The sequence below is a fragment of the Cottoperca gobio genome, chromosome 12 (genome assembly GCF_900634415.1).
Source record: "Cottoperca gobio chromosome 12, fCotGob3.1, whole genome shotgun sequence".
NCBI classification, from domain to species: domain Eukaryota; kingdom Metazoa; phylum Chordata; class Actinopteri; order Perciformes; family Bovichtidae; genus Cottoperca; species Cottoperca gobio.
In genome coordinates this window covers 18,855,336-18,881,515 of record NC_041366.1, presented here as the reverse complement: position 1 = coordinate 18,881,515, position 26,180 = coordinate 18,855,336, and the positions used below count along the sequence as shown (strand labels likewise).

Sequence of the window (26,180 nt, the reverse complement as noted above, 5' to 3'; positions counted from 1 at the left end):
AGTTTACAGTTGCACAGATTTAAAAAGAAAGAATGGCTCCTTGATTTCAGACGCAGGTAGTTTCACATCATACTGGCTGAAATCAGCTACAGCAACATTAGCTCCATGAGCTGGTTGAAAACGCCGTCTCCACGTGACTTTTGAGGATGAGGACGACCAATGTGTTGGCCACCATAACACTATCTCAGATAACTCTCCAGGCAGTAAGCCAGATAGCGAGACATGCTAATGTTTGCAGATAAGCACACTCGTTTTATCTCTTCCTTACAATTCTGCCCGTGTGTTTTTTGGGTTTGGAAAGGCTAAATGAAAGACGCCACCCGTACAAACTCTTTAAAGGGCTCATTTCCAGGTTCATACTTGTATTTTAGGTTTCTATTAGAACTTGTTTACATGCTTTAATCTTCAAAAAACTATTTATATATTGTGTCTGAATATACCTGTATTCACCAAGCTTGGTTTTCTCTCGTCTGCTCTGATTGGCTTGCGAGTAAAATCATAGAGGTGGTCAAAAGTGCAAACAATCATGAGCATACAACTGCGAACAGCAAGAATCTTGCAGGTACTTCAAATAGGTGAAATCCTTTAAGTGCAGAACAACAGCTTCAAATAAGCCAAACCAAAGTGCAACATACAGAAACAATAGAATATGAATTCAACTATGAGCTACAAATAAGCTAAACTAATATTTCCCAGTTGGTTGGTTGGTGGGCACTTCAGATACACACGTGTTTGAGCACGAGCACTGAAAAAAAGTGAGTTTTTCATGATGCGTCCCCTTTTAAGTATCCCTCTTCCTGCAGCCACGTGCACACTGCGTCAGTGGAGAAATCCAAAGCTTCAAAGGTGCCTAATTTTGGTTGCTGCGCTGTGATTGAACTACTGCGGTTTGGGGGTCACTACATTCGAATGTTTCTTTCCTCTTCTCTTTATGATCAGAGTTTGTTTAACTGCAACAAAGTCACTGTAACGTCCTTGTGTCTCTAGGGGCGGCAGAAAGGGCAGAGTACCACGTCATGTCCCACCCTCAGACGTTTCCGAGGGGCCTGGCTCCGGACTACAGAGGGGTCGCAGTTGGGACGACGCTGGGCAGAAGAGGCAAGAACCTCTTCGCTCCACAAGTCTCTTTGACTCCCAGCAGGCCTCTTCACAAAGCAACTGCAGTGTTTGGTCATGCTGGAGGCAGGCTGGTGGTGCCTAACACAGGTGAGCCCACTGCGGGGGAATTTCATTTGATACGTCCCCGTGTGTAAACCCAACATAACTTCAACATGAAACTAGAAAATCGCAGTGAAGCTGAAATCTATAACTTACAACACTTTGAACTGCTGCACAGCTGATACAGGGAATCTAGTAATGCATGTTGAAGCTGTTTGACCTTGTCAGTGTTGGTATGCAGCACATATATAGAAATGTTTTGATCGACCAACATGAATTTATTATTTACTGAAGTGAAATTGGACAGAATTGACATTTATAACCCGATCAACATTTCTCAGCGTATGGAAAGTTCTTCTAACCATTCTGAATGCATCATTTTATATTTAATTTAAACACAATGTACATGATGAAGAAAATGTAAACCTGTGATGCTCAGCCTACCGCTTCATTCAGGCAGCTATTTCATCATCCTGTCCCTCGAGGGCCTTTATCAACTGCGGTGTAGATTGGCAGTAATTGTTTATCGTACAGTACAATATCGTGTATGTGTGTGTATCTAACAAACAGACAGTGTATGTGTGTGTGTGTGTGTGTGTGTGTGTGTGTGTGACAAAGAGACTCCTGGCAGCATTGATTCACAAGGCCTTCTGGACTTGCTCCCGTCACCTCTTCCTGGTGCCATCACTTCTCTGTCTATCACCTTTAGTAAAGAAGTCTGACAGCGGGGCAGGTGTGAGTGTCTCGCTGTGTGTTGATCAGTTTTTTGCATGCCTGTTTCTCTGCAGGGATAAGTCTGTTGGTGCCCCACGGGGGGATCGCAGAAGACACTACCTGGGAAATGTACATGATCATCAACCAGGAGGACAGCAGGTGAGGGACTCTCACTCTCACGCAGTCTGCTTCATAGGCTGCTCTCTTTTAATCTCTCAACCCATCGCACCGCATCTTTCATCCCTCTTACTGCCACGTCGTCTGCTCCTCTCTTTGCTGAACATGCACCACAAACGGCTCACACAGATCCTGTCATGTGAATACGCAGTCCCTTGTACTTACACATACAGATGCAGACATATACCCACCCAGCATGGGCTCCTTTCTCATTTTGCAGTCACTACAGGGGAGGACATGATGTGTCATAAATACATTGGCAGCTGCAGACAGATTGCATTGCTGCCTTAAGCAACTATCTCAGCAGAGAAAGATGCACTCCATGGATCTGGTTGCCTGTTTTGTGTTTGTCGACATAACAGTGACAATATCTTTTTCCATCGTGACTGGTTAGGACATACTTGTGAACTTTGTACAGCCGCGATGACGGTGATATTGATTAGGTGTTTTGGCTCGGTGCAACGCGATGTGCTACCAAGTTTGGATGGCTGTTGCCTGGCAGGAGTCTATTTCTGTAACATTGATGTAAAGACTCCTACAAAGCTATTACTTGAGGAGGAAATGGCAGTATAGATAAGAACCGTTTGAAAAGCGGGGTAATACCTTTGACTTCTTTGCAACTGAGCCTCAAAAGGTTTCTGACAACCAGAATTCAGTTTCTGGACATGTTCTTGATTCACAGCAGACAGCATCAATGTGTCAGTGTGTCAGTGTGAAACCCCGCTAGCGAAATATTGCCCTAACAACACAGCTAACCGCCTGTGCTTCTCAATAAAATTCGATTTCGACATCGGAGGGAGAATCAAAAGTGGCATTCTCGCCTCATCTCCACCCACACATCAAGAGCCGAGGGTCATCTGCGTAAAGATACAGATCAAAGGTCACTTCTAGGTTGTGGCTCATTGCTCAGTTAGTGGACTGGTAATACACTCCCCTGCCTAAAGTCTCCGCAATTCAGCCGAGCCACTGCCCTCCAGACTCCTGCTTTGCTCTGATAAGCCTGATGCTGTTTACTTCTCTGGCTGCCGTTGGAGAAGCTGCAGGATCCGTGCCCCACTGAGCTGTCAGTCAGAGCCTATCTTCTGACAGCCGCAGAGTTCAGGGGAGAAATTGGATCCTTTCTTCCCATTCAAACTGGGCCATCTACATAAGACGATGTTTTCCACTGCAAAGAATAGGAATCGATCAGCTTTGGCTCAGTTTCAGGTGTTCGCAGGAGATTTCATTCTTCCTCGAGGCTTTACGAGGTTGTTGTGTGTGTGATCTTCTCCAGCTCTGCAGGAGACGGGGAGTAATCCAAGGACACAATCACAGTGTGTGACAAAATATGCCAATATGAAATAAGATGTGACTCGCACAAGTTTGTGTCAATTAGTTGAGCAATATCATCCTCATTGGTATGCCTCATTGGAGGCAGCGGCTCAGACTAGGCTTCCTTTGAAAGTTTTAGTTGATGTTGAGTATTAACATTTGAGAAGTTATTAATGAATTAAACTGTCAGCAGCACAAATGAGATGCCATTCACTTGTATTGATCTGCATCGAGTTATGTTCTTCTTTTTCTGTCTTTGTTTAATTTAGATGAACTGACACTTTGAACTTATAATATTAACTCAGATATAACTACTAAACTCTGACTCCATACTTCTGTGAGAGCGTGAAAGACTGACTGTCCCTAATGAGTCGTTGTCTTTTATATTTGTGGTCTGAGCAAAATAATTAAAGCAAAGAATGTCACGCTGGATGCTGTATGTGTGAAAAAGTGAAAGAGGCGTGTTGCGTGATTCAACTAATAACCCCAATCTATTATCTATACTTAAACCATCATCCTGGAGTGATATTTTTTTGTTCTTCCACAATCAGAGATGCTAAGTAACCATCTTTAATCTATGCTCACAGGCAATCTGGCTAATTATCATAGTCTCAGCAGCAGGTAACCTTGGTTTCGTCTGATCCTGGGGCTGATTAGCACAAAAGTGCAGCTGCAGGGCCACGGTGCTCTCTGGATGTGTGATATTATTTTTAGACGGCGTATCGTAACCTCTTTAAAATGTTTTGATTGATAACGTTATAATGGAGAAGCTCCAGAAACTGTTAAAATAACAGGGCCAAAACAACAGGCTTTTCTGCGTGGGAACGCTACCATCACAACACACGCACACGCACACACACACACACACACACACACACACACACACCAATTCAATGTACTACCGTAATTCTCAGAGCTAAAACAATTACTCAATTAATCGATCAATTGGTCCAAAGAAAATTAATAATATAATATTAACTAATACTTTTTTCAGACATTTTTTAAATTAAAAATGCCAATCTTTGGGTTTCTCCATTCTATATCATCAAGCTGAATATCTTTATGATTGGAATTGGGACACCGCTGTTGGTTATATATGGAGTCAGGTGTTACAGTATGTAAGTGTCATTTGTGTGCACACATGTGTGGCTCCATGCACACTTCACACATGTGTGGTGCATCTGTGCATGCTTCATCTGTGCATGCATGTCAGGGCTGCGGTTGCCTTAACGATGTTGAGAAATATCCCCGCTGCTCCAGTGACAACAGCACCAACATCGTGTCCTGTATATGTGAGTTGTCCAGGCGGGCCAGCTGCATGACTGATGGTGGTCCCATTGATTGCTCTCAGTCTTCGGGGCTTCCAGCCAAGATTGGGCCCCTGGCCAAGAGCAGCTTGGCCCAGCTAATCTGTCACCAGGCTGGCCAGAACAGGCTTCATAAGCTCCATCGACCCACCAAGCTTACACGCTGTGTGCTAAAGCCTGTCCTCCCTAGCCCCACTGTCCATTAGTCTTGGTGCTTTAATCTTCCTCTATCTGTGTGTCTGTGTGTCAGCTAGTCAGGGATTGATTCATTATGAGTGTCCAAGGATTTGAGTTTACTTTGTTCATAGAGTCACACTCTGCTATTTGAATCCTTGTTTAAGCACCGATTCATTAGTAATGATGATCATTTCTATATTAAAACATTTATTTTTCAGTATTATAACGCAGGGGAATAGAATGGACTTGCATTAATGATTGTGGCGTCGTGATGTGTGTTGTTGACTTCACTGTATGTGTGTGTGTATCTGTGTGTGCAGCGCTGTGTCCGAGGAGCCAGAGATCTTCCTGAGCCCTGCAGTCACGTATGGCCCGCCAGGCCTCGACCTGTCCTGTCCTATAGCCATGACCATAGCCCATTGTGCGGAGGTTGCTGCCGATAATTGGACCATCCGACTAAAGAGGCAGACGCAGGACAACAAGTGGGAGGTGAGCAACGTCAGTGCAGAATGTTAACAAGTGCAAACACACAACTTTCACCAGTGCCAGGAATATCAAAACCATCTGATAAAAACTGCTACCACTTACTTAGGTGAACATCCAGCAGTGTGGTCCCGCAAGCACGGAGCCGCTTTCAGGGTTGCCAGCTCAGATGTGTTATTCTGCTTTCAAGCTACCTCATGATGTCATGCATCCAAAAAGAAGCGTCAGACCAAATGCAAGTGGTGGCTATTAGTCATGGAAACATCCATTTCTTTTTCCCAGTGTAATGATAATGGTATTTCAATGCATTACTCTTTTCATGAATCTGTGAATTCTGCATTGCAGCTGTTAATGCAATAAAACAACAACAAGCATAATTTACATTGTGAGGAGAAAAAACACAATCATGTTCATCTGTTATTTATTACACGGCAAAACAGTAGATAAAGGCGTGAGCGAGCAGCCGATGTATCATCTCAATTATTCTTGAAAATAATTATTATACTGGGACCACTGTGGCTTTGACTGATTTCTATTTGGATTCATTTTGGATTGCAACAAAAAACATATATCTACTTCAGCACTATTGTTTTCATCTTAATCAAATTACCGTTTGGAATCAAATGCAAATCACTACTCCTCGCAAACAGTGAGTGAGTGAAGGAGTCCTAGCCGCAGATCAAACACGTAGACGTCCAGTGTGATTACTGAAACAATGGTCGTTCATCCACAAATCATTAAAAGGTTTAACAGAAGGTATAGTGGAAATAATGCTATTTTATTTATATGGTAAAACTGCTAAAAGGTTTATACAGCTGGTACCTCGGTGTGAGGCTTTTTTAAATATTTAAGAGTCCATTGCTCTAAATACAGTTCTATCTCTGTGATTTATTTTCTCACATGAAGCTCTTTCAGTGAAATAACACCTCTGAAAAGTCCTTCAACTATGTCCTGTAGAGCTACTTCACAGTTTCTCTCACTTCAATCCAAACACTCTATATCCTTTTTTCTTGTGCCGTCTCAGCAGAATAGACGTCTCTAAGATGCTCTTTTAATGTTTAACTAACCTCATCAAAAAGCTTAGGGGACCTCATCGAGGCAGGGTGACCCCGCAGCCACTGGGTGTGCGTGACCTTGAATGCCCTGTGCTTCTCTCCCCAGCCTGGTCTTTTCTATCTGTGTGACATTTACACAGCAGTAATTTGCCAGCAGACGTGTTGCACAAAAGGAAGCTTTCAAAACAGCCGTCACTGATGGCTATATGTAGCAGAGAGAGAGAGAGAGAGAGAGAGAGAGAGAGAGAGAGAGAGAGAGGAAGACACAGACAGGTCCGGAGAATGTTCTCCACAAAAATGTAGCGGTGTGACCCGTCTCTGTCACTGTGGAAATAATGAGCCCTTTATCTCAGGAAGGATGCTTACTCAAACCTAATCTCTGGAATTAGTAATATAATGGGAGATGGAAGTCTTGCTCCCCCTCGCTCTGTCTCTCTCTTCCCTTCTCCCTCGCTCCATCTGCCTCTCAGTGCCATTCCCATTAAAGCTTGCACTTTTGTACCGCTGGAGTTTGACTCCATCATTTCTCCCCGGCTGCCTGGCGGGGAAGAGCTATGCCGTGGAGATCCTTCATGTCTGCTGCAGCGCTAATGGGGCAGGTTTAGGAATCTGCGGGCCACTAAATTACCCTGCATTGCTCAGCCGGGCCATATGCAGAGGGGACCTGTGGGTCACAGTTATGTTTCAAAGGTGATTTACGAAGGATTGAGCACAAGATGAGGAGCAATTGGCCATCAGATACAACGGCACCCTACTAATCCGTTTTGTCAGTGTTACTGTATCCCCATCTGTTTAGTTGATGTGTCATTATTTATTTGGCTCGAGTTCAGCTTTGCACAGTTCATGATCTTGAGTGTGTGTATGAGGGAAAGTTTCCACTTTACTGTCTTTATAATATCCTTAGACAATAAAGCCACTTCTTGAATTAAAATGCTAGTTATTATGCTTTTTATGGCCTGTTGCATAACAAGCTTTCTTTTCTTTTCTGTGGGTTTTTCTCCATGTAAAGGATAGAATATCTATATATAGAATTATAGATCTTGCTCCTTTCATATTTGCAACAAGTAGAGTTACTCCCATAAAACAGGCTGAATGGTGTTCAGCTTTCAGTTTAATGGTTAACTTAAAACCTCTGTCTGCCTCTGCAAACAGATTCTTGGCAGTAATTGAAATAATAATAATCATGAATCAGTATGCTCAGCGCCACTGTGTAAAGGTGGGAGCTGAATAATCATCAGCCAAACATTGCAAGCGTTCCATTATTAAACTGTTCTCGTGATTAACCCTAAAAATGAACTATTAATGTCTGACAGTATGTACTTTATGAACGGGTGTCTCCTGGTGTCCCCCCACAGGAAGTGATGTCGGTGGACGAGGAGAGCACTTCCTGCTACTGTCTACTGGAGACCCAGAGGTGCCATGTGCTTTTGGAGCATCCGGGTTGCTACGCCCTGGTGGGGGAGCCGCTGAACCAGGAGGCGGCCAAGCGGCTGAGGTTGGCTGTGTTTGGTAGTCCGGATAGCAACAACTCTCTTGGCTTCACCCTTAGGGTCTACTGTGTGGACGACACGCCCCACGCATTTCAGGTACGAGGGAAGAGGCAGGTTACAGAATTATATTATAATAATTCTTTCTGATGGCCAACAGGGGAAACTCCACAGGTTGCAAAGATAAGTCTAATTTCATAGAAATCTATGAAAAAATGACCCCTTCTTCTCACTTGATTTATAACCTCACATAAACATTTTCAGAATGAGTTCATGGTCTCATAATGGGTTTCAAGTCAAATAGGGGAAAGAAACCTGACGCTGGCGCTAGATTTAAAGTTAAATGAAAGGTTTCTACAATTCATCCTGCGCATAACAATAATGTCCGAATGAGATTTCATGGCAATCCATCCGAAAGTTGTCCTGACATTTCCCTCAAAAACCACAAATGTCAACCTTTATGGTGGCACGACGAGGAAAAGTCAGAGGATCACCTCAGTCATTAGGATACATCATCTGGACGTCATGAATGTATATATAAAATGTCACGGCAATCCTTTTAATGCTTCTTGAGATACTTCAGTGGTGACCTGACCGACATCCTAATATATGATATGATATAAATATATGATGTAAGAAATCTAAATTGCCAGGGTTTGGTGGTTGTGCTTGAGAGTGTTGCTGTCAGGGTCGTCTGTGCTCCACTGAAGATCTGCCTGTTCGGTAACATTGCCACTGGGAGATGCTTGATGACTAGACAGACAAAGAGGGACTTTTAATTACAAAGACAACAGATGCTCCAAGGTTGCTTCTCTGCCCTTTCTTTGCGTAATTTAATTTGCTCTCTGTTAATTAAATGTGTTTCTGCTTTCCGTGTTTAAAATAACGTGTTAAAACCAGACACATTCTCAGACGCAGTGAAGAGTTTGTCCTTTTCTTAGCCGTGTCAGAAACACAAACGCACCTCTTTCTCTCCGAGTGTTCTGCAGCCAAAACATTCTCTTTTGTTTTTTTGCGAGAGTAATTTGTCTCCTATCTTAATTAAACACACACACGCAGCTTTCCTTAAGTAGTGCTGATAGTTGTCCTGTACTGCCACTGGCCTTGCTTCACGTTCGGCTTCATTCAAATGGTAGATGCATGTGAACAAAGAGAAATTGGATGCAGGCACCAAGAGCCGGTTCCCTCCACCTTTCTACAAGTCACACATGGTTATTGTTTCTTTCTTTGTTTGTGCTTCATGTGACAATTCATTTCCCCTGTGAGCTCCAAGAAGGAATTGATCAGGTTCATGACAGACAGTATGCTTTGCACCCCCCTCTTTCTCTCCCTTCATTCCCAAGATACAGGAAACACAAACATGCAAGTACATATGCACACAGATGTTATTGTTATATTATTGATTCAGAGAAATGACAATATCACAAGTCCGGAAGGCAAAAGAAAAGCATAATATTGACTTTTGTTTTGATTTTTTTCTTCCGTTTATGTCTTCGTGAACAACAACCAATGTGTTTGACTTGCAAATGGGGTGCTGCTCTCCCTTTAGCTCTCGTCTGATTGTCACAATCACTCATGCAGTGCGTGTCGGTTACATCCATGTTGTGATTGGCTACGTGTCGTGAGCAGCAGAGGCTCATGGGAGGCCGCTGTTAAGTGTGACTCTCAGAGGACGATCGCTCTGGATGCATTTTGAAGCTTAAAAATGTCGCTCTGCTTAAATCTTTCTTTTGGAGTTGATGTTTCTTTTTTACATCACGGTCACAGAAGCGATAAGATGAGATCAAACTAAGAAGGATTTCTCCTGAGGGAAATTGCTCTTCGGTAGTCACAATACCTTATAAGAGCCTTACGAGATGTAATATTATAAGATAGAATATCTTTAATGTTTATTTGCGTTATTTCACACTTTAACAGCTTCCCTCAGTCATCTATCTTATCTGAAAATGATTCATTGATTTTTAAAATAGTTGACTTTTAGTTTTCAGCCTCGATAAACCGTGTAGGTGTATTTTACATATCAACAAAAACAATGTGTTGCATATGGAACGCTGTGTGCTGCACCTGAGTCCTGGCTTGGTACACAGAGTCTATCAAGCGTATAAAATACAAACCTTTCCCTCCACTTTCTCTGCCCTACCACACACCTTTCCTTATCAGGAGGTGGCAGCGGGCGAGCGCAGCAGGGGCGGGCGGCTGCTGGAGGAGCCGAAAATGATGCTGTTCCGGGGGAACACTTTCAGCCTCCAGGTGTCCATCCAAGACGTTCCACAGTTACTCTGGAGCATCAAACCTTTCACCACCTGCCAGGTAGGCAGTTTGTGCGTTTGTGTCATTAAGTGTAAATGAATTTAAGTAGTGAGTGAGTTTACTGTATGTGCACTTTGTAATGTAAATGGAGCTCGGCTTTATCAGGGCACCTTCGTCTTCTCCGCCTCCTCTGCTCCTCCATTACAACTCTCTCCTCTGCCAGTTTCTCTTTTTCTTGCTTGGTCACATCAAAGCAAAAGGGCAGCAGCAAGAGCACAGCAGGAGATCGCTAAGGCGAGCTATCTCACTCACACACCCTTATAAAATTAATTATGACTGCCAGGCAGCCCCACACACACACATCTCCTACTTATCTTCCTAGAGGTCTACATGCTGCATGTTCTGCTCTGCCCTGTGATGTTTATCCCAACAGTGACATCCTATTAGCAGAATTAGCCCACCATAGTGCGTCCAGAATACCAACAAGGCTTTCTTGGAGAGGGAAGAGCCCTTATGTGAGGGTCCTACAGAGAGGATGACTATAGGCTTTCGTTCAGACACCACTCTTGTCTAAAGGAGGCTTTTACAAGTAGCCATCCTCCTGTCTGATGGATCTGAAAAGAGGATGATTCATCCGTACAGCAGTGTTTTTGACCTGTTCTCACTGCGCCACTGTCTGGGTCACACAGTAGTTTGTAATGGAAGACGAAATTGGCCTTTTATATTCCATTTACTCCAAAGATTCCAGTTACTTCTGGGTTTTTGTTTTTTTGGGCTGAATTCAGTGCAAACTTGGCAAAGTGAGGCGTCTCTGTCCTAATTACATAATCACATTACAGTTCCTGATCTAACAGATTGGCCTTCACAAGCATATTCAAGGCATGTTATCAGAATTTGGGAAAGAAAACATAACAAGTGTGAAGTGAAGGCTGTGGGCTGTACTGTAATATTCAGAGGGTTATTCTATGTAATTGCATTAGCTAATGATGCGGGCTAAGGACTATAGTATTTATTGACCTAATGCATGCATGTAAGACGAGGCACGCTGTTAGCTATAATGCAAAAGTAACTTGATTATTTCTCCCGGGCAACAGTCGGTAACGTAATGTATAATTTATTACATTTTTTGTACTAATGACTCCCGCTCTTTCAGAGCAAGGATACATTTAGTCCCTTGGGCTGTAAATGCCTGTTGGTGTTCTGTCTGACGGGTAAACTGCTTGATTAGGTAAATCATTGATTGGCCACTCATTCGGTCTTAATTAATCTTTTATACAGCAAAGTGGGCGACAAAGCAGGACTCAAATAACCAATGTCTTTGATTTAACGAGTTTGTTGTCTCCTCTGTATAATCCTCCCATTGTCCTCCCTGCCCGCTGTCCTTCTGTCCTCGCTCTGCAGGAGTTCTCCTTTTCTCAGGTGTGGGCCAGTAACCAGCGTCCCCTGCAGTGTGCCTTCTCTTTGGAGCGATACAGCCACTCGTCGTCTCAGCTCTCCTGCAAGATCAGCATCCGACAGGTCAAAGGCGAGGAGCAGATACTCCAGGTCTATACGTCTGTGGTGGAGGTGAGGAGAAGCAGACAGTGTGTCCTCGATACGTGGGCATTCAAGCAGCTTGTTAATAGCTTCTTTTATTACACTGAAAAACTCTTGATTTGATTTAAGGGCCTTACTTAATGAGCCTCTCAGGGAGCTTTTCATGTATAGATTGCAAATTGTCTTGATAACTCCTTGTCTTTGTCTTCATATTAACAATTTCAGCTGCAGTATCAAAATCACCCTGACGCTTCTTTCTTTCTTTCTTTCTTTCTTTCTTTCTTTCTTTCTTTCTTGCTGCTAGAATGAAAAGGGAGTGGTTCCCTTTTTCACCCAGTCAGACTGTACCATCACCTCTCAGACAGGGTCAAGGGCCTTCAAAATCCCTCTGTCCATCCGTCAGCGGATCAGCGCCACCTTTGACACCGCTAATGCCAAGGGGAAGGACTGGCAGCTCTTGGCTCAAAAGCTCCACATAGACAGGTATTGGAGGTGTCAGAGTTATATTGCTCTGAAACCTACATTTTATTATCATTCTTTATTGTAAGCAGTTGTCCTTTGCCTCTCGCTGAGTATGCATGTAGCCGGCTCAGATACGCAAATAAGCTGGTGCCTTTTCTTTCAGGTGTTATTCCAGAATAATGACTATAAAGCAGAAACTCTGCACGTCCCGGTCTCTCCTCTATGTAAACGTTGTTCCCACTTTGAATACTATTTTTAATCTGGAATTTAGGCACCGTGTCAGCGCTAATCTTCCATCACCAACCAGCTTTCAGTAACACGCCACACTGCTGATTTCATTATAGATCTAGAGGGAGAGAGAGGGAGGGAGGGAGAGGAGGAGATGTAACGGCCACCTTTAGCACACTCAGAATAACTGGAGTGAATATGCCGTGTTTTGCAGAAATAAGGAAGGTCTGAGACCGCTGACAGGCCAGCCTCTGGCAAGAAAATGTGTTCATGTTAGCACTCTTCATTAGCAGCGTCTCGGCATGTGAACCATCCGTCAACTCCTGCTAAACTTTCAGGAGGTTGTGCCAGGTCTGTATTTGCGTAGGCTGCGGAGGATTTCACTTGTTTAAAATTGGATGATCTCTATTTGTGCTTCAAAAGAGAAGTCAATAATCAAGAGCTTATAGCAAAGACAATTCTCAGGATCTCAGTCAGCGCCAGCAAAAGACTTTCAGAAAGAAAGTTCTGAAAGTTGTAAAATCTCTTTCTTGCCAGTTCAAGAAACATGAGAAGGAAAAGTCAGTTAGAAAACTGCAACTATGTGCTTAAGGAATTTCTTCAACCCAGTGGAACACACCAAGCGGCATGTAATGGGAATGTCATTATTTCTCTGAATGTGTGGGATCATCTTCCTACCAAAGAGGGAAAGTGGGATAAAAAGGAAAAGGCGGTGGAAGGCATCAAAGAGGATCTCTGTGTAATGAAACAGTGCACTCTGTTGGATCGGCGTTATAACAACAGCACACCAAGGAAGAATGTTTCTCCTTTCAGAAAGCGTGTTGCAAACTGTAACTGGACTTCACTGCATCCATGTTGTTGACCTGAAGACAGTTTACGTTGCTTTAAGACTACATTATTGTTCGACGATTTCTGTCGAGCAACAAAAACATTATTTAAATGTGTTATTATACCACGAAAACAAGTTACGTATAAAAGAAAGGCAACATAGTAAAATCTATTTATTGCGGCCCTGTAATATCCCTAGAGTATAATAATATCCCATCATGCAGTGGAGTATTCAATGTTGTCTATATTGATTCAGGAGTCTCTATATGTTTGGCACATTTATTCGTCATTGAATTGTATTGATTAATAATAAGTGTTGATGTCAGCGGTGAAAGAAGAAGCCACATTCTTTATTTACAACCAAGTAGCAACGCTTCAATATTACACAGAATACTTCATTAGCAGTACACATTTCATTTAAGTATCATAAGCTAAACGTACGTTTGAACGGCTCCACACATCCTCTGTAAACTGAGGATGTGCCGTCAGAAGGACGTGAAAAGGTCCATTTAAAGACTCTGTTGAGATGCATTAAGGGAAACGTAGAATCCAGTGTGTCTGCAGTTTGATCAATACTCGAGGTTAGAAGTCAGGATATCTCGCTGCTTTCATTTTGCTCATTCTTTTTTTTTTTTGTATCTGTCTTTCATGGAAGTGCAACGCTTAATCACTGCAGTGCACATAAAAATGTTTTTGCCGAGGCCTTCTTATCATAATTAGTGCAAAGCAATCACTTCATAGATGAATCGTTGTTAACTGGCACTCTCATTTGTTTGCCGCAATTACTCCTCGCCATGTGACCCACTCTAACGTAGTGTTGCGTTTTCCCTGACTTGTAGGAACCTGTGCTACTTTGCATGTCAGGAGAGCCCGTCGTCAGTGATTCTGAGTCTGTGGGAAGCCCAGCACCAGGACTCGGGGGACCTGGACTCTCTGGCCAGTGCCCTTGAGGAAATCGGCAAGGTCCAGTCCCCCAGGACCGCCACTCTCGGCTGCAGAGGAGAAGAACGGGACTCAGAATTCACTACACTTGGGTAGGACGCGTCTACAGCAGAGCAAAGTAATGACGAACCTTTACTGCATGAACACTGATTATCAGGTGTACTAGCTAACCTATGGTGAGGAGGAGGAGGAGACGCAAAGAGGACAGCAGTTTTGGACTGGAACACCTCTGCTGAACCAAATGGCACATGCAGAGAGCTGGGAACCATGCAACAACGGAGGAGGAAGGAAACGAGTGGGGAAGTGTTATTGAGAGGCACCAATAAAACATTTTAGAAAGGGATACAGGCGTCCCACACCCGTCTTTGATTGAGAAATGTCAACTCCTGACAGTTCTGATAACCTGTGTTGAAGGATTATGGATATCTGTGTGAAGAGGATTCTCCCCGTAGGATGGAGTGTGTTTTAACCAGACTGCCAATCAGGCTGCTGTTGTGACTTTCCCAGGATCAGACGTGCTGACATTTGCCCTCAAACAGTCGTCTGGGCTGTCAAGATGTTTAGTGTAATGTCATTTTGTTGTCATTCATTTTCCACTTCTCCTAATGCTTCTTTTTGTTTCTACAGCGTGTATCTAATGTTAGTGCTGGAGGTAAAGGAGGAAACAGGAAGTAAGGAGTGTTGGATATTCATGTTGTCAGAGATACTGACACTGATTAGCATTTACGATGAGCGGCTGAAGTCCACGTGCGGGAGAAACGATGTATACGAGAGGACTTTGTAAAGCTAAATTGGCATTGGCAACAATCGTTTTAAGAGACACCCACATGTAGAGCATTTTTAACGTTTCCAAGCCCAACCTGTAGAACACTTTTTCAAAGCAAAGGCTGCAGAAGAGGATAAGTTATCCCAATGTACAACGCAATGCAGCACGAGGTGCGGCGCATCGTCTCGTGTCTAATGATCAACTTGTGGTTCTTGTGTCTCTCTGTGTGATGAGTTTATACCAGACATTGGGAACATTACATATACTGCAAATTGTTGCCGCTGGTTAAGTGGTGTGTACTTTCAAGACCCTCTGGGGCTTACTTCTTATTTATTTTTGTTATATTTGAACCTTTTGGTGTGTGGCTTGTTTTGAGCTGCTTTTTTTATTTGTATTTTGTTTGGATGATCTGGATCATAGCTAGATATCATTATTCAGAGACACTTCACCGACTCCCACTCCTCCCGTCTTCTCTTCCCAGGCAGAGTTGCTCCACTTGCCCCTAAACATGATAAAGTGACTTTGTGTTGAACTCTGTGTTGGCTCTCTCTTTTTATCTACTTAATGAATTCTATTCTTAAAAAGCAGCCCAACATATGCTGTACAGTGGAGAAATCATCTGCAGTAAATCTGCACAAACTGCAGCAAAGAGATGAAACATTGATATCATGTAAAAGAAGACGTTAGATGAGAAGGTTGATACCACTTCCTGTTAAGCGAGTGATTAAGATCATTTCCCAAAATGTCAAACAATTCCTCTAATTAACTGAGGCTCACTGGAAAAGCTCCTTCCTGCAGATTTTGAGTATTCATGGAAATATTCTGCGATATCTAATCACAGAGACAGGCTTGTCACTCGACACTCTGTTTTCACTGAACCGTGATCCAAATAATCAAACTGGAAATAACACAAAGCGGTAGTCTATCAGCAGCCGTCTGTATGGATGAGGGGACACCACATGCAGGCGGACCTCTATTGGGAGGGACTGACTCCACTATCAGCTGGAAAGGTCACTGTTTTAAAAGGCCAAAGCGTGGAATACATTTACACCTGAAACTAACTTCTGCAGACAGCAGGATCCAAACATTAACTAAGTGTGTTAAATACAGACAGCAGTCAGAGGAAGTCTCCTCTCTTTAAATGTACACTATAAAGCGGCTGCATTTACCTTTTTCATTACACATTCAAATGTCTTGTTTTGTCCAAAAGATCATTTGATACCAGAGAAGACGAAGGTAAACATCATTTATTAACAGCTGGAAGCAGGGATTTATTTTTTGGTATCTAGTTAAATTAATAAATAATTTGTCTCAATCAAACAGACAATGCAGGAATATTGTTACCACCTAAAGACGAGTTATCTAGTAACCTCTTGATGCTACTGCTACGTAGCGTTAGCACAGCTGCTAAACAAGCTGTAGTGTCAGCAACAAGCTGTGCTAAAGGAGCGAGCGGTCAATCAATGTCTTAAAGAAGCTTGTGATTGAACACATGGACTGTAGGCAGTTTCAGAAGTACAATATTTGTCTTTTAAGAGATAAAGCAAGTTAATATGGACACATTGTGTAATGTTAGTGAGCCTCCAGATTCATAGGGAATTCAACTTTATAGGGATCTGTCAGTTACATGAAGCTTCTGCTGTGACCAGAGTTGGGAGCTTGTTTCATCATCATTTACTCCTCAATAAAGGACGCCATGTGTTTTTAAAAAAACTGCTTATTCTAATACTTTCTTCTTCTTGGATCAACGGCTCCTTTCCAGTAACACACAGACATGGATTTCCTGCTAACGTCTAGCATGCTGACAAGTTACTGTGGATGTCTCCCACAGTGCCACCTGGAAGAGCAATCTCACCTCAAAGTATGGTACCTGGGACATCCTGCGGAGCTCGCCTAATGGCGCCAAACAAAGGTTCCTTTTGAAAAAAAAGATTATGCTCTAGAAAGGAGAAGGAATCCTCCAAAGTTGAAAGAGTTTTCTGAGATATTTACCCACAACATCTCCCACTGATGCATCCTCACTGTAAGAGCCGACTCCTTCACGATCATGAGTTATTTATTGGCATTGCAGATTCTGAACTCGAGATGAGATCAGTCAGATCTCCTCGGAACAAAGGAAATGTCACACAGCGCTCCATTCCACTTGTGTGTGGAGACCTTTGAGGGCAGGTCTTGGAGTAACACAGAGCGCAGTCAGACGAATGCATAAACGGAGGACAAAATGTGTATCTGTAGGCAGCAGTTTGACAGGTGCTCAGGCACCGATCCTCCATCGTAAACATGTCAGGAAGGTATCTAAACTCCACCAACAAGTTATTCCAGTAGCTTGAAAAGGGAATATGTGTCTGGACGATGATCTAATGAGCATCCGAGTTATTAGTTGCATTTAAAGACCTGGATGGTGATGGAAGTGTTGTCGAAGAAGGGACACAGCCCAGGGAACCACATTACTCCAGGAGACCTATTTTTTACACATCACACTAGAAAGTTTTACTCCCGTCGTCTTCTCCGCATGTCTGAGTACGATCAGTATCACACTGCATTCCCTCATTTTCAGTGATTTCCATTCAGGGAAGGAAGCACACATCGCTACAGATCTACAAGGAACGTGATAATGTTCTGATTTATGGCACCTCGTAAAGATTTTATGGACACGCTGCAGTGAATATTACTTTGGACTTTGTTGGAAATCCTTTTTGGCAGAAGGCCTCGAAACTTCACTAGAATTGACTTTTTTGTTTTGGCTCAAGGCAACAAGGTGTCACTCTGCCAAATCTCTTGTTCCCAAAGTATCCACTCAAAATCTCACACCTTTCTTTGTTTTGTTTTTTTAAAGCCCACATTTTTTCGTCTACTTTGCTGTTTCAAGGCCCCTTTTTTTCCCCACCTACACACAGACGCATATAGATACATACACACGCAAAAATTAAAATTTAAAAGCAAAACAGATGAGCTTTATAGTCACATGTGTGCGCCGCAAAAACCACAGTTTTCTAACTAATTGTGCCTCTCAATGTGGGTTTGGTGTCATCAGAGAGTGAACAGAATGTGTTTTTATTTTATTATACACCATATCAAAGAAACTAGGATGTTATATGCAAGCTGTGTTGTTCATTGCCATGCACAGCGCCCACCTCGTGTCCACTGCAGAGGTGTTTCCTAAGAATGCAGAAGCATTTAAACCTGTTATCTTCGGCACCGGGAACTAACAGCAACGCTGAGCTGACTAAAAATGATTTGACCATCTGTCACCTGAGGATGCTCCGTGTGTCTGTCAGTGTCCTTTACATAAACTCGATGACTCAGAGAGCGAGTGTGTGTGTGTGTGTGTGTGTGTGAGTGTGTGTGTGTGAGTGCGTTAGGGAAAGTTGTGTTTAACTTTTAAAAAGCTGTGTTTTACGTGTCCTTGGAAAAGCCAGCCGACAGTAGTGCTACTATTTCAGCTTGTTGAGACGTGCGGTGTAATGTGTTTTTCTCACAGCCTACTATCTGAAGATCTGCATTGCTTCGGAGAAAATAGAAAACAATGCTAACTTAAGTAAAAGTATATCGATTCATCAAACGTGGTGAAAGTTTAATTCAAAAACATTACTTTTGTTTTGTTTTTCATTGATGTTTCTATTTCTCTGCTTTTCTTTCTGGGAGAAAATCTACTGCCTTTATAAATCTTATTCTCATATAACTGTATCAAACTAAACTGCTGGAAATGTTAAGTAGTTATTCTTTTATTATTTCAATAGTTACGTACACAGAGCGATGCATTTATATGTTTGGTTTGAAACATCTCAATACATTTTCTGTACTTAAGGTTTGATTTACGTGCTATATGAATGTTTATGTTAACGGTGACGACTTCTTTTTTCTTTGTTTTCCTTTTCAAATATTTGCAAACTTTGCAAACTGTATATAGTGTATTGTGTTGAAATAAATATGCAGTGAAAGCAAATGATGCACGTGTGGTTTTGTACATCTTAGTTTAGTCTTCAAGTAGCGCTCTGCAGAACGTGTGTAACCCGGCTGCAGGGAAGACTCTACTCCAGCGTGTGTTTTATCACAGGAGACATGCGTTTTGAATATGTCAATAATTAAATGTATGAAGTATTTAACAACAGAGGGACGAGACTACAGCCACGCTCTGTGAGGATGCACTTAATAACACACAATACTCTATAATACTGCAAATCTAGGATGAATTGCATGTAAATAATTGTGCAGAAGATGTGCAGCACATGTTATAATTGAGCTATCCAAACAATCCTATTAACCTGACTAACATATTTGATCTATTATGTATATAGATTTAGTCCTGTTGCATGAATAAAACCATCTGAATGTTTTTCTTTTGACATTACAATCTGAGACTTTAAACACAGCACTAATCCCGTGAGGGTTAAGAGTCTTATGTCCCACATGGAACACCCATACATTTGTGTTATGGAGAAATTTAATAAAAGTGCCAAATAGGAAGTGATTTAAATGTGTTTTACTGCAGGAGTGAAAGTCACCTTCATAATAAATCTACAGTTTCTCTCACTATTTGAGAGCTGTGGGCCAAAGGATTTACATTTGTAAAACTATTCCCTTTCCTCACTATAAAATGCACATTTCCACTCCACTAATGAATAATTAGGGTGAAAAGTTAACACTCGATAACCTATTAATGTTGTTTTTGCATCAAAGTACTTTAAATAATGATCCTTTATCAATTATAATTCCCTTGCAGCACATTCCCCGAGCCCCCGCAGCGGTATCTGAACCTGCAGGTAGTGTGTGTTGAAGACTCTGCGTGATGCATTACATTTAGTACAATGTCGCTTTAAGATGAACTGAACAAACCAAAGAGCTTCATGTGCCGTCTGTTTACCTACATATATGAATGAATAATCCACCAGCATTATAAATGCATATTTCTCTCACAACGTTAAACATCTGTACACAATGTATTATGAGATAGAAGCATTTTGTCTCAACTGACAGTAACAATTAAACCCCGACAGCAGATGGCACTGTATGCTTTCTACATATGAAAGGTTATCTTGTCCAGGCACACACACACACACACACACACACACACACACACACACACACACACACACACACACACACACACACACACACACACACGCGCGCGCGACTGTAGGTTGTTTTCATGACATGAGGCAGTCTCACAGGCGTGTGTGTGCCTCGTCACAGTGTGGGAAGGGGCTGGTCGGCCCTGGCACTCAGCAGCCAGCTACACCCTGTCTGACAACGCCATGCAGCTTAGCGCTCACCCACGAGGCTGCAGGGGCTGCAAGATTCCCATTCCTTTTCTATTACAGCGTGCAACACAATCTTCATTTTGTCTTTGTTCGGTTGATATGCATTACCTTACTTAGACTTTTCCCACAGTAGGGCATGAGAACTTCAGTTATTTTTGTATCTATTCTACCTGCTCTAGTTTAGTATCGTCACTCAACCGTGCAAAGCCCCATGTCCCAGCCGGATGTCATCTGTCCCAGGCAGGCTGCAGGCCTTCCCAGCAGGCCTCTCTCTTCCCCTCCCAGACGCTACACACACACACACACACACACACACACATCCCTGGCACAACCAGAGCCCTCTCACCCCGTCTAATACACCCCACCCCGTTCGCCTCTGGACAACTGCTCTGACTCAAACGGATTAAAGATGACTCTCTTCTCTAACTTTCTTTTTTTTTTCACCCTCTCTCTTGACTTCTCTTTTCTTTCCATGCCGGATGAAAGGCCTCCCAGACACCCACTCCATGCACATACCATTCAGGCCAGGACACACAGGAAGTCTATGTGCTGCATGCAGAGGAGGGGGATAGCGGGGTGGGAAGTGGCGGAGGAAAGGAGGGAGGGAGGGCGCTCGGCACAGAGGGAGAAGGGCTAAATGCAAGTCATGTGAAGCTCATGAGAACTAACCTACAAAAGTTGGAATCTTGTTTTCCTCTCACCAACTGTTTACTGTTACTCTTTTGTTTCATTTCTCTGTTTTTATTTTTTTGTTGCCGTCAACGTATTATCTTAAAATCTGTTTCTTTCCTGTTACCGTGGCGACTCCATCATCAACTGTATCTTTATTTCTTCTCCTTCAGAGCTTGGACTCTGTGCCATCGACAAGAACAAAAATACTGCTGATTATTCTGCAACAGAAGCTCAGTTGATGTAGCTGACAAACACTAATTCATTGTGCCGATGCATCTCACTGTATAATTGCTCACTAACATTATTGGCCTATTTTTCTTAGAAACTTTGTGTGCAGAAAAGTTAAACTACTGACACCAGTGAGTTAAATCCCTTACAGTTGTTTGAAAGATCTGGTTTTTTTTTTCATGAGGCGCCATGCCATTCAGTTATGAGATTAGCTTCAGCCCAATTTTGCTGGAACTGTGAATAATTGGATCACGTGGAATGGAGCGCTCAGTGCATTTGTTACTTTTACAGGGTGTGTGTGTGTGTGTGTGTGTGTGTGTGTGTGTGTGAGGGGGGGGGGGGGGTGACTGCAGACCCAGCTCGCAGCGAATGGCGTCACGTCGCATGCTTTGAATTACTGTACTTTCGCGGCTGGTAGACAGCCTGCTGCCAACTGTCTCTCAGTGGATCAGACAGCTAACATCAGCACTGTGGGTTCTGCCACGAGTCCTCCTTTAATTCCCACTCACTCTTTTTCCAACATCATTTTCTCTATTTTGAATTTCTTTCACCACCGTCTCTCACTTTCTATCCATTACACACACACACACACACACACACACACACACACACACACATGTGCAAACACTGTCTCTATTTTTAATCATCTCCACTCACTTAAACTTTTTCCATATTTATTATTTAACAGCACCATTTCTTACCCTTAAATCACACATTATATATACAGGAAAAAACAGACACCGACACCCACACACATTCCTGCATGCGGCTCGCACAAACACACAGATTTGTCAGTGTGTTTACACAGTTCACCAGGCAGCTAATCTTTATGGCACCGCTGACTGAAGCCTGTCTTTTGTCTAAAAACGCTTTAAAAAAAATCAACGTCAGGTGACTAATCAGGCCACATTGCAACAGCTCCATTGCTGCCTTAAACTGCCTCCTGTGAATGCCTGCCCAGGTGGTGCCAGGGAAAGTACTAATGACATCACTGCAGAGGTTTCAACAAAGACAAAGCATTCCTCACTCAATCGTAATCCACTTTGTTAATATACAACCCGACTTCAACCAGACAAAACCAGTCAAGGAGCTCTCGCTGCCTCAGACTGACTTGACCCTTTTAACTCACAAACAAACACTGTCGCGGCCTACACACATATCGTCCATGTGTGCGTGTTAGGAAGTGTTAAATGATTTGACAATAAGACACTTGACAATGTATTTCCAGTAAATGTTTCCAGGAACTCCCACAACATTTGTCTTCTGCTTTTGTCAAATGACTTTAGGAACTTGACTAAACTTGTTCAATTGGTACTAAGAGGTCATTGTTTTAATCATACACAAAGGTACTCTTCATAAGCTATAATATATATATATATATATATATATATATATATATATATATATATATATATATATATAATCTATTTTGAAGAATCATCCAGAATTCCCAGAATTGTGTCACTTATAAATCTGCCTTTAATATTCACTATTGTGTCGTTTTCCTAAAACAAAATCAAAAGAAATCTTTCTTTAACAACTTGAACTCCTGAAGACAAGTAACACGTATAAAAGTAAATTGAGTGTTCAGTCATGTTAGCGTTGCTAATGTTTCAATGTGTTAACAGGCACATTTAGCTCAAAGCACACACAGAGCGTGTGGCTGTGCACTCTTTCTTGTTAAAATACATCTCCGTGCAAAAACTATTTGTGTTGCCACTTTGCAGACAACACAAGCTGTATAAATAAATAAAGCCCTGAGAAATGACCCCCCCCCCTTTAAGTTAGCACGGGTAGCACTGGGTTTGGTCTCCAGGTTGTGTACAGAGAGTGTCCCCCTAAAATTCCCATCAGCCCCAGTTGTATTTATAGATGAACCTACCGAAGCGTGCTTACATGAGCTGAAAGAAGCTAAACTGCTCTGTGTGTGTAGGGTTTCTCTTCACACACAAGTACTCGTGTATTGTTAATAGATTAGTTCAATCCATTTGTTGGACTCACTCAGAACATCACACATGTTGATGTGTTTTCACGACTCTGTGTGTGACCGTATGCGTGAGAAGGACGAGCGTACTGGATTCATTTCATGCTCCAGAAACACAAACACAATGTCATCGACTTGTGTGCTGCTGCCCCGCCGCTCGGCACGACATTCACACTGTGACTTTTCACTTTTGGCAGGAAAACAGTGGCTGTCGATGTCGTTGTTAACGAGAGGGGTTAGCCCTTTTTTCAAATATGAATATTTGTTTTGGCAGATATTTGGAGCACAAACGTCTTAAACAAAGATGTCGAGGTGACGTGAGGCCGACGTCCTCGCCGTGTCCCCGCTGCTCAAAGAATGAGGATTCATTTTTACACATTTCCTGTCTTGTTCTCTGCTATTAATACAGCCTGAACATCACCGCTATGCATATTTCTTTTAATTTTATAACAAAATCAAATTTAAATCAATTATGGGAAGTACGTAGAAGTCACTGAAATAAGGGACTTTTCTTTTGCTGCAAATACCTCCAAATAAGAGAATCCCTTCATGACTTGTGTCTTGCATTTACTTTTCCTTGTGGTTGTTGTTTTTATTTTTTTTCAACCTTCCTAAACACCAAGTGAAACAATACCCAGCAGGCGTCACGAGATAAGTTACTGACGCTCAGGAAGGTTTCCCTTCCCTTTATAGTCTCTGCCTTTTCCTCCGCAGGTCAACTCTCCGACTCACCGCCATATGCTGTACCCACAACCGCATGCACAAATACACACACACACACACACACACATGACCATCACACTGCTTTCACCCAGGATATGCAAATGAATGCAACTAACTTCCTTCACCAGTAAAGTCAAACATTCTCCTTAAAAATACAAAATACAAAATACAAATTGCAGACTTCTCAGTGATTGTTGTGATTGCACAAGTCTACTATCTGAACTAATCAACCTGGTGGACATAAATACCGAGTTGCTCAGGATAAGCCTGCAAATAACTCAATCATACACTTCCTGTTTTTGAGCACGTAGTCGGTGACCTCAGGAGGAGGAGCACAGGATGTTCTCCAAGTGGAAGATACAGATAGAGATTTCCTAGATAGTTTTTTAGATGAAGTGCATGTTTAACTTTGGCACGAGGGGATGGGATGCAGCTGCTGTGGAACTGGATGTTGTGTTGTTTGTTCCAGATGAGATGATTGTGTGTGAGGTCCGATCACCTTCTTCCAACGCAAACAACATGTTCTTTAGCTCCGAATAGACTGATAACCTTTATTTTTCTTGCAACTTTTGGAGCTTAAAGTCGGAGACAACACAGTCGTGTGAGAACACCAGTGTTTTGTCACATGTTTAGCTGAGGTCATCTCTTATTTTAAGATACACCATAAAAACCAGAATCTCTGATGTGACCAGTTGTCATCAGCATTCATATAATAACATAACCTCCCCTATGTTCCCCGTCCTTTACTATCACGACGTTGGTCACACGATATTTAACCTTCACAATGTTTCATAACTCTGTGTTTTTGTAGAGCGCTGAATGAGAAGTGAGACATATGCCAGACAGCGTTTACTCTAAATGTGTCCAGAAATTGCTCAATCCTTCTTTCATCACGCCACCGTCTGACTAAGAGGCATGCCGAGTGTTCATTTAGACTAGTTGTTTGGCTCTGTTTGTTTATTTGTTTGATTGGATAATTACCTAGCATGGTCTGCTGTAGGTTTGCCCCAAATGTCTTCCGCTTTCTCCTCCCTAGACAGACAGGCTTTAGACCCACTTTAGATAAGATTTTGTCAGCAGGAACCACATTTGAGAGGATGTTTGTTGTTTGATAGAGCCGAGTACAAACAGTTTATCAATGTTACAGTGTCATTAAATAGTATTTGACCTCCTCTCTATATACTGCAGAGTTCAAAAAAATTACATTTGTCCCACAAAGTGTCTCTACTCGCATCAAGTGGGATCATTCATTCACCGGTGCTTCAACTTGTTGCACATTAGTTATTTCTAGTTAGTTACACATTACATAAGCTAGTTAATGGTGGTTGGAGTTATTTATGAGTAAACGTAGATCATCATTTGAACTATAAGGGGCGGCAGTAGCTCAGTCCAGAGGGACTCGGTTTGGGAACTGGGCGCTGTATAGAAGCTGACGACTTCTCCTAATACTGGGATGGTTTAAATGCAGAGTCTAAATATCCCTGTGTGTACATGGACAATATAAAGTTGAGCCTCTTTCAATTTAGAGAAATCAGTGCTGCGTATTTCCCTCCACAGAAAAAGTTGCAAACTTAATTAATTAAAATATATATCATACTTTTTACTACTAGCTTTTGTTACTTTGCAGATCCAGATTAACAATACAAAATGTAATCAACATATACAGTGTGTTGTGTTATTACAGGTTAATTGATCTCATTCTAAAACGGGTCCTTCTGCAGAAAGAGTACTTCTTTATTTTGATGCTAATACTTTTGTACTTTTACCTAAGTAAAAATGTTTAATGCAGGACTCCTCTGGTGGTGGAGGAAGTATTCAGATCCGTTACTTCTGTAAAGGTACCACACTGTGAAAATACTACTACAAGAAAAAGTCCTGCAAGTACGTAAGTATTATCAGAAAAACATACTTAAAGTATCAACAGTCACAGCAAGTGTTTTATTATTATATATGATGTTTTTTGGATTAATATTACTGCTGTAGATGTCTACGGTTATGCTGATTGGGTAGGTTAATCTACATGTATTGATCATAATCTAGTAAATCATATTATGTTTGTAGCGTCACTCGTCTGTGTGAACCACGTTTCTTCAAAAAAGTCAACTTTACAACAGCTCAGGAAAATAAACCCTGTTTTCTGGTTTGTGATGATGTATTTTCCAGACTTTTTGAATAGTTTATGTAGCTTCAAACGTGCACATATATTCTCAACACATTAAAAAACTTTACAAACGTGGTTTTCAATGGACACAAAGGGTATACAAATAACTTAAGCTGTCAGGCAAATGGTATTGGAGTACAAAGTGCAGGCTTCAGTAAATATAGGCTACTAACTACTTAGTTACATTGTGGGGCTACTTTTACAGAAGACCTGAGTACTTCTTCCACCTCTTTTAACAACCTCATTAGTATTCTAGGTGAAGCGCTGTGA

The 26,180-nt window shown here is 42.1% G+C and overlaps 1 protein-coding gene across 2 annotated transcripts in view; it reads left to right on the top strand.

Annotated features, from left to right (window-relative positions):
- The window catches only part of LOC115016601 (netrin receptor UNC5D-like), a 140,995-nt gene extending 125,582 nt beyond the window's left edge, over positions 1-15,413 (top strand). For both annotated transcript variants that reach the window (XM_029444462.1, XM_029444461.1), the window contains exons 12-19: positions 988-1,206; positions 1,947-2,031; positions 5,165-5,333; positions 7,738-7,968; positions 10,030-10,179; positions 11,521-11,685; positions 11,960-12,138; positions 14,013-15,413. In XM_029444462.1, coding sequence (XP_029300322.1) covers positions 988-1,206; positions 1,947-2,031; positions 5,165-5,333; positions 7,738-7,968; positions 10,030-10,179; positions 11,521-11,685; positions 11,960-12,138; positions 14,013-14,211 — 1,397 coding nt within the window. In that variant the 3' untranslated portion in view covers positions 14,212-15,413. The remainder of the gene's footprint in view (positions 1-987; positions 1,207-1,946; positions 2,032-5,164; positions 5,334-7,737; positions 7,969-10,029; positions 10,180-11,520; positions 11,686-11,959; positions 12,139-14,012) is intronic.
- Positions 15,414-26,180: the final 10,767 nt, after the last annotated feature.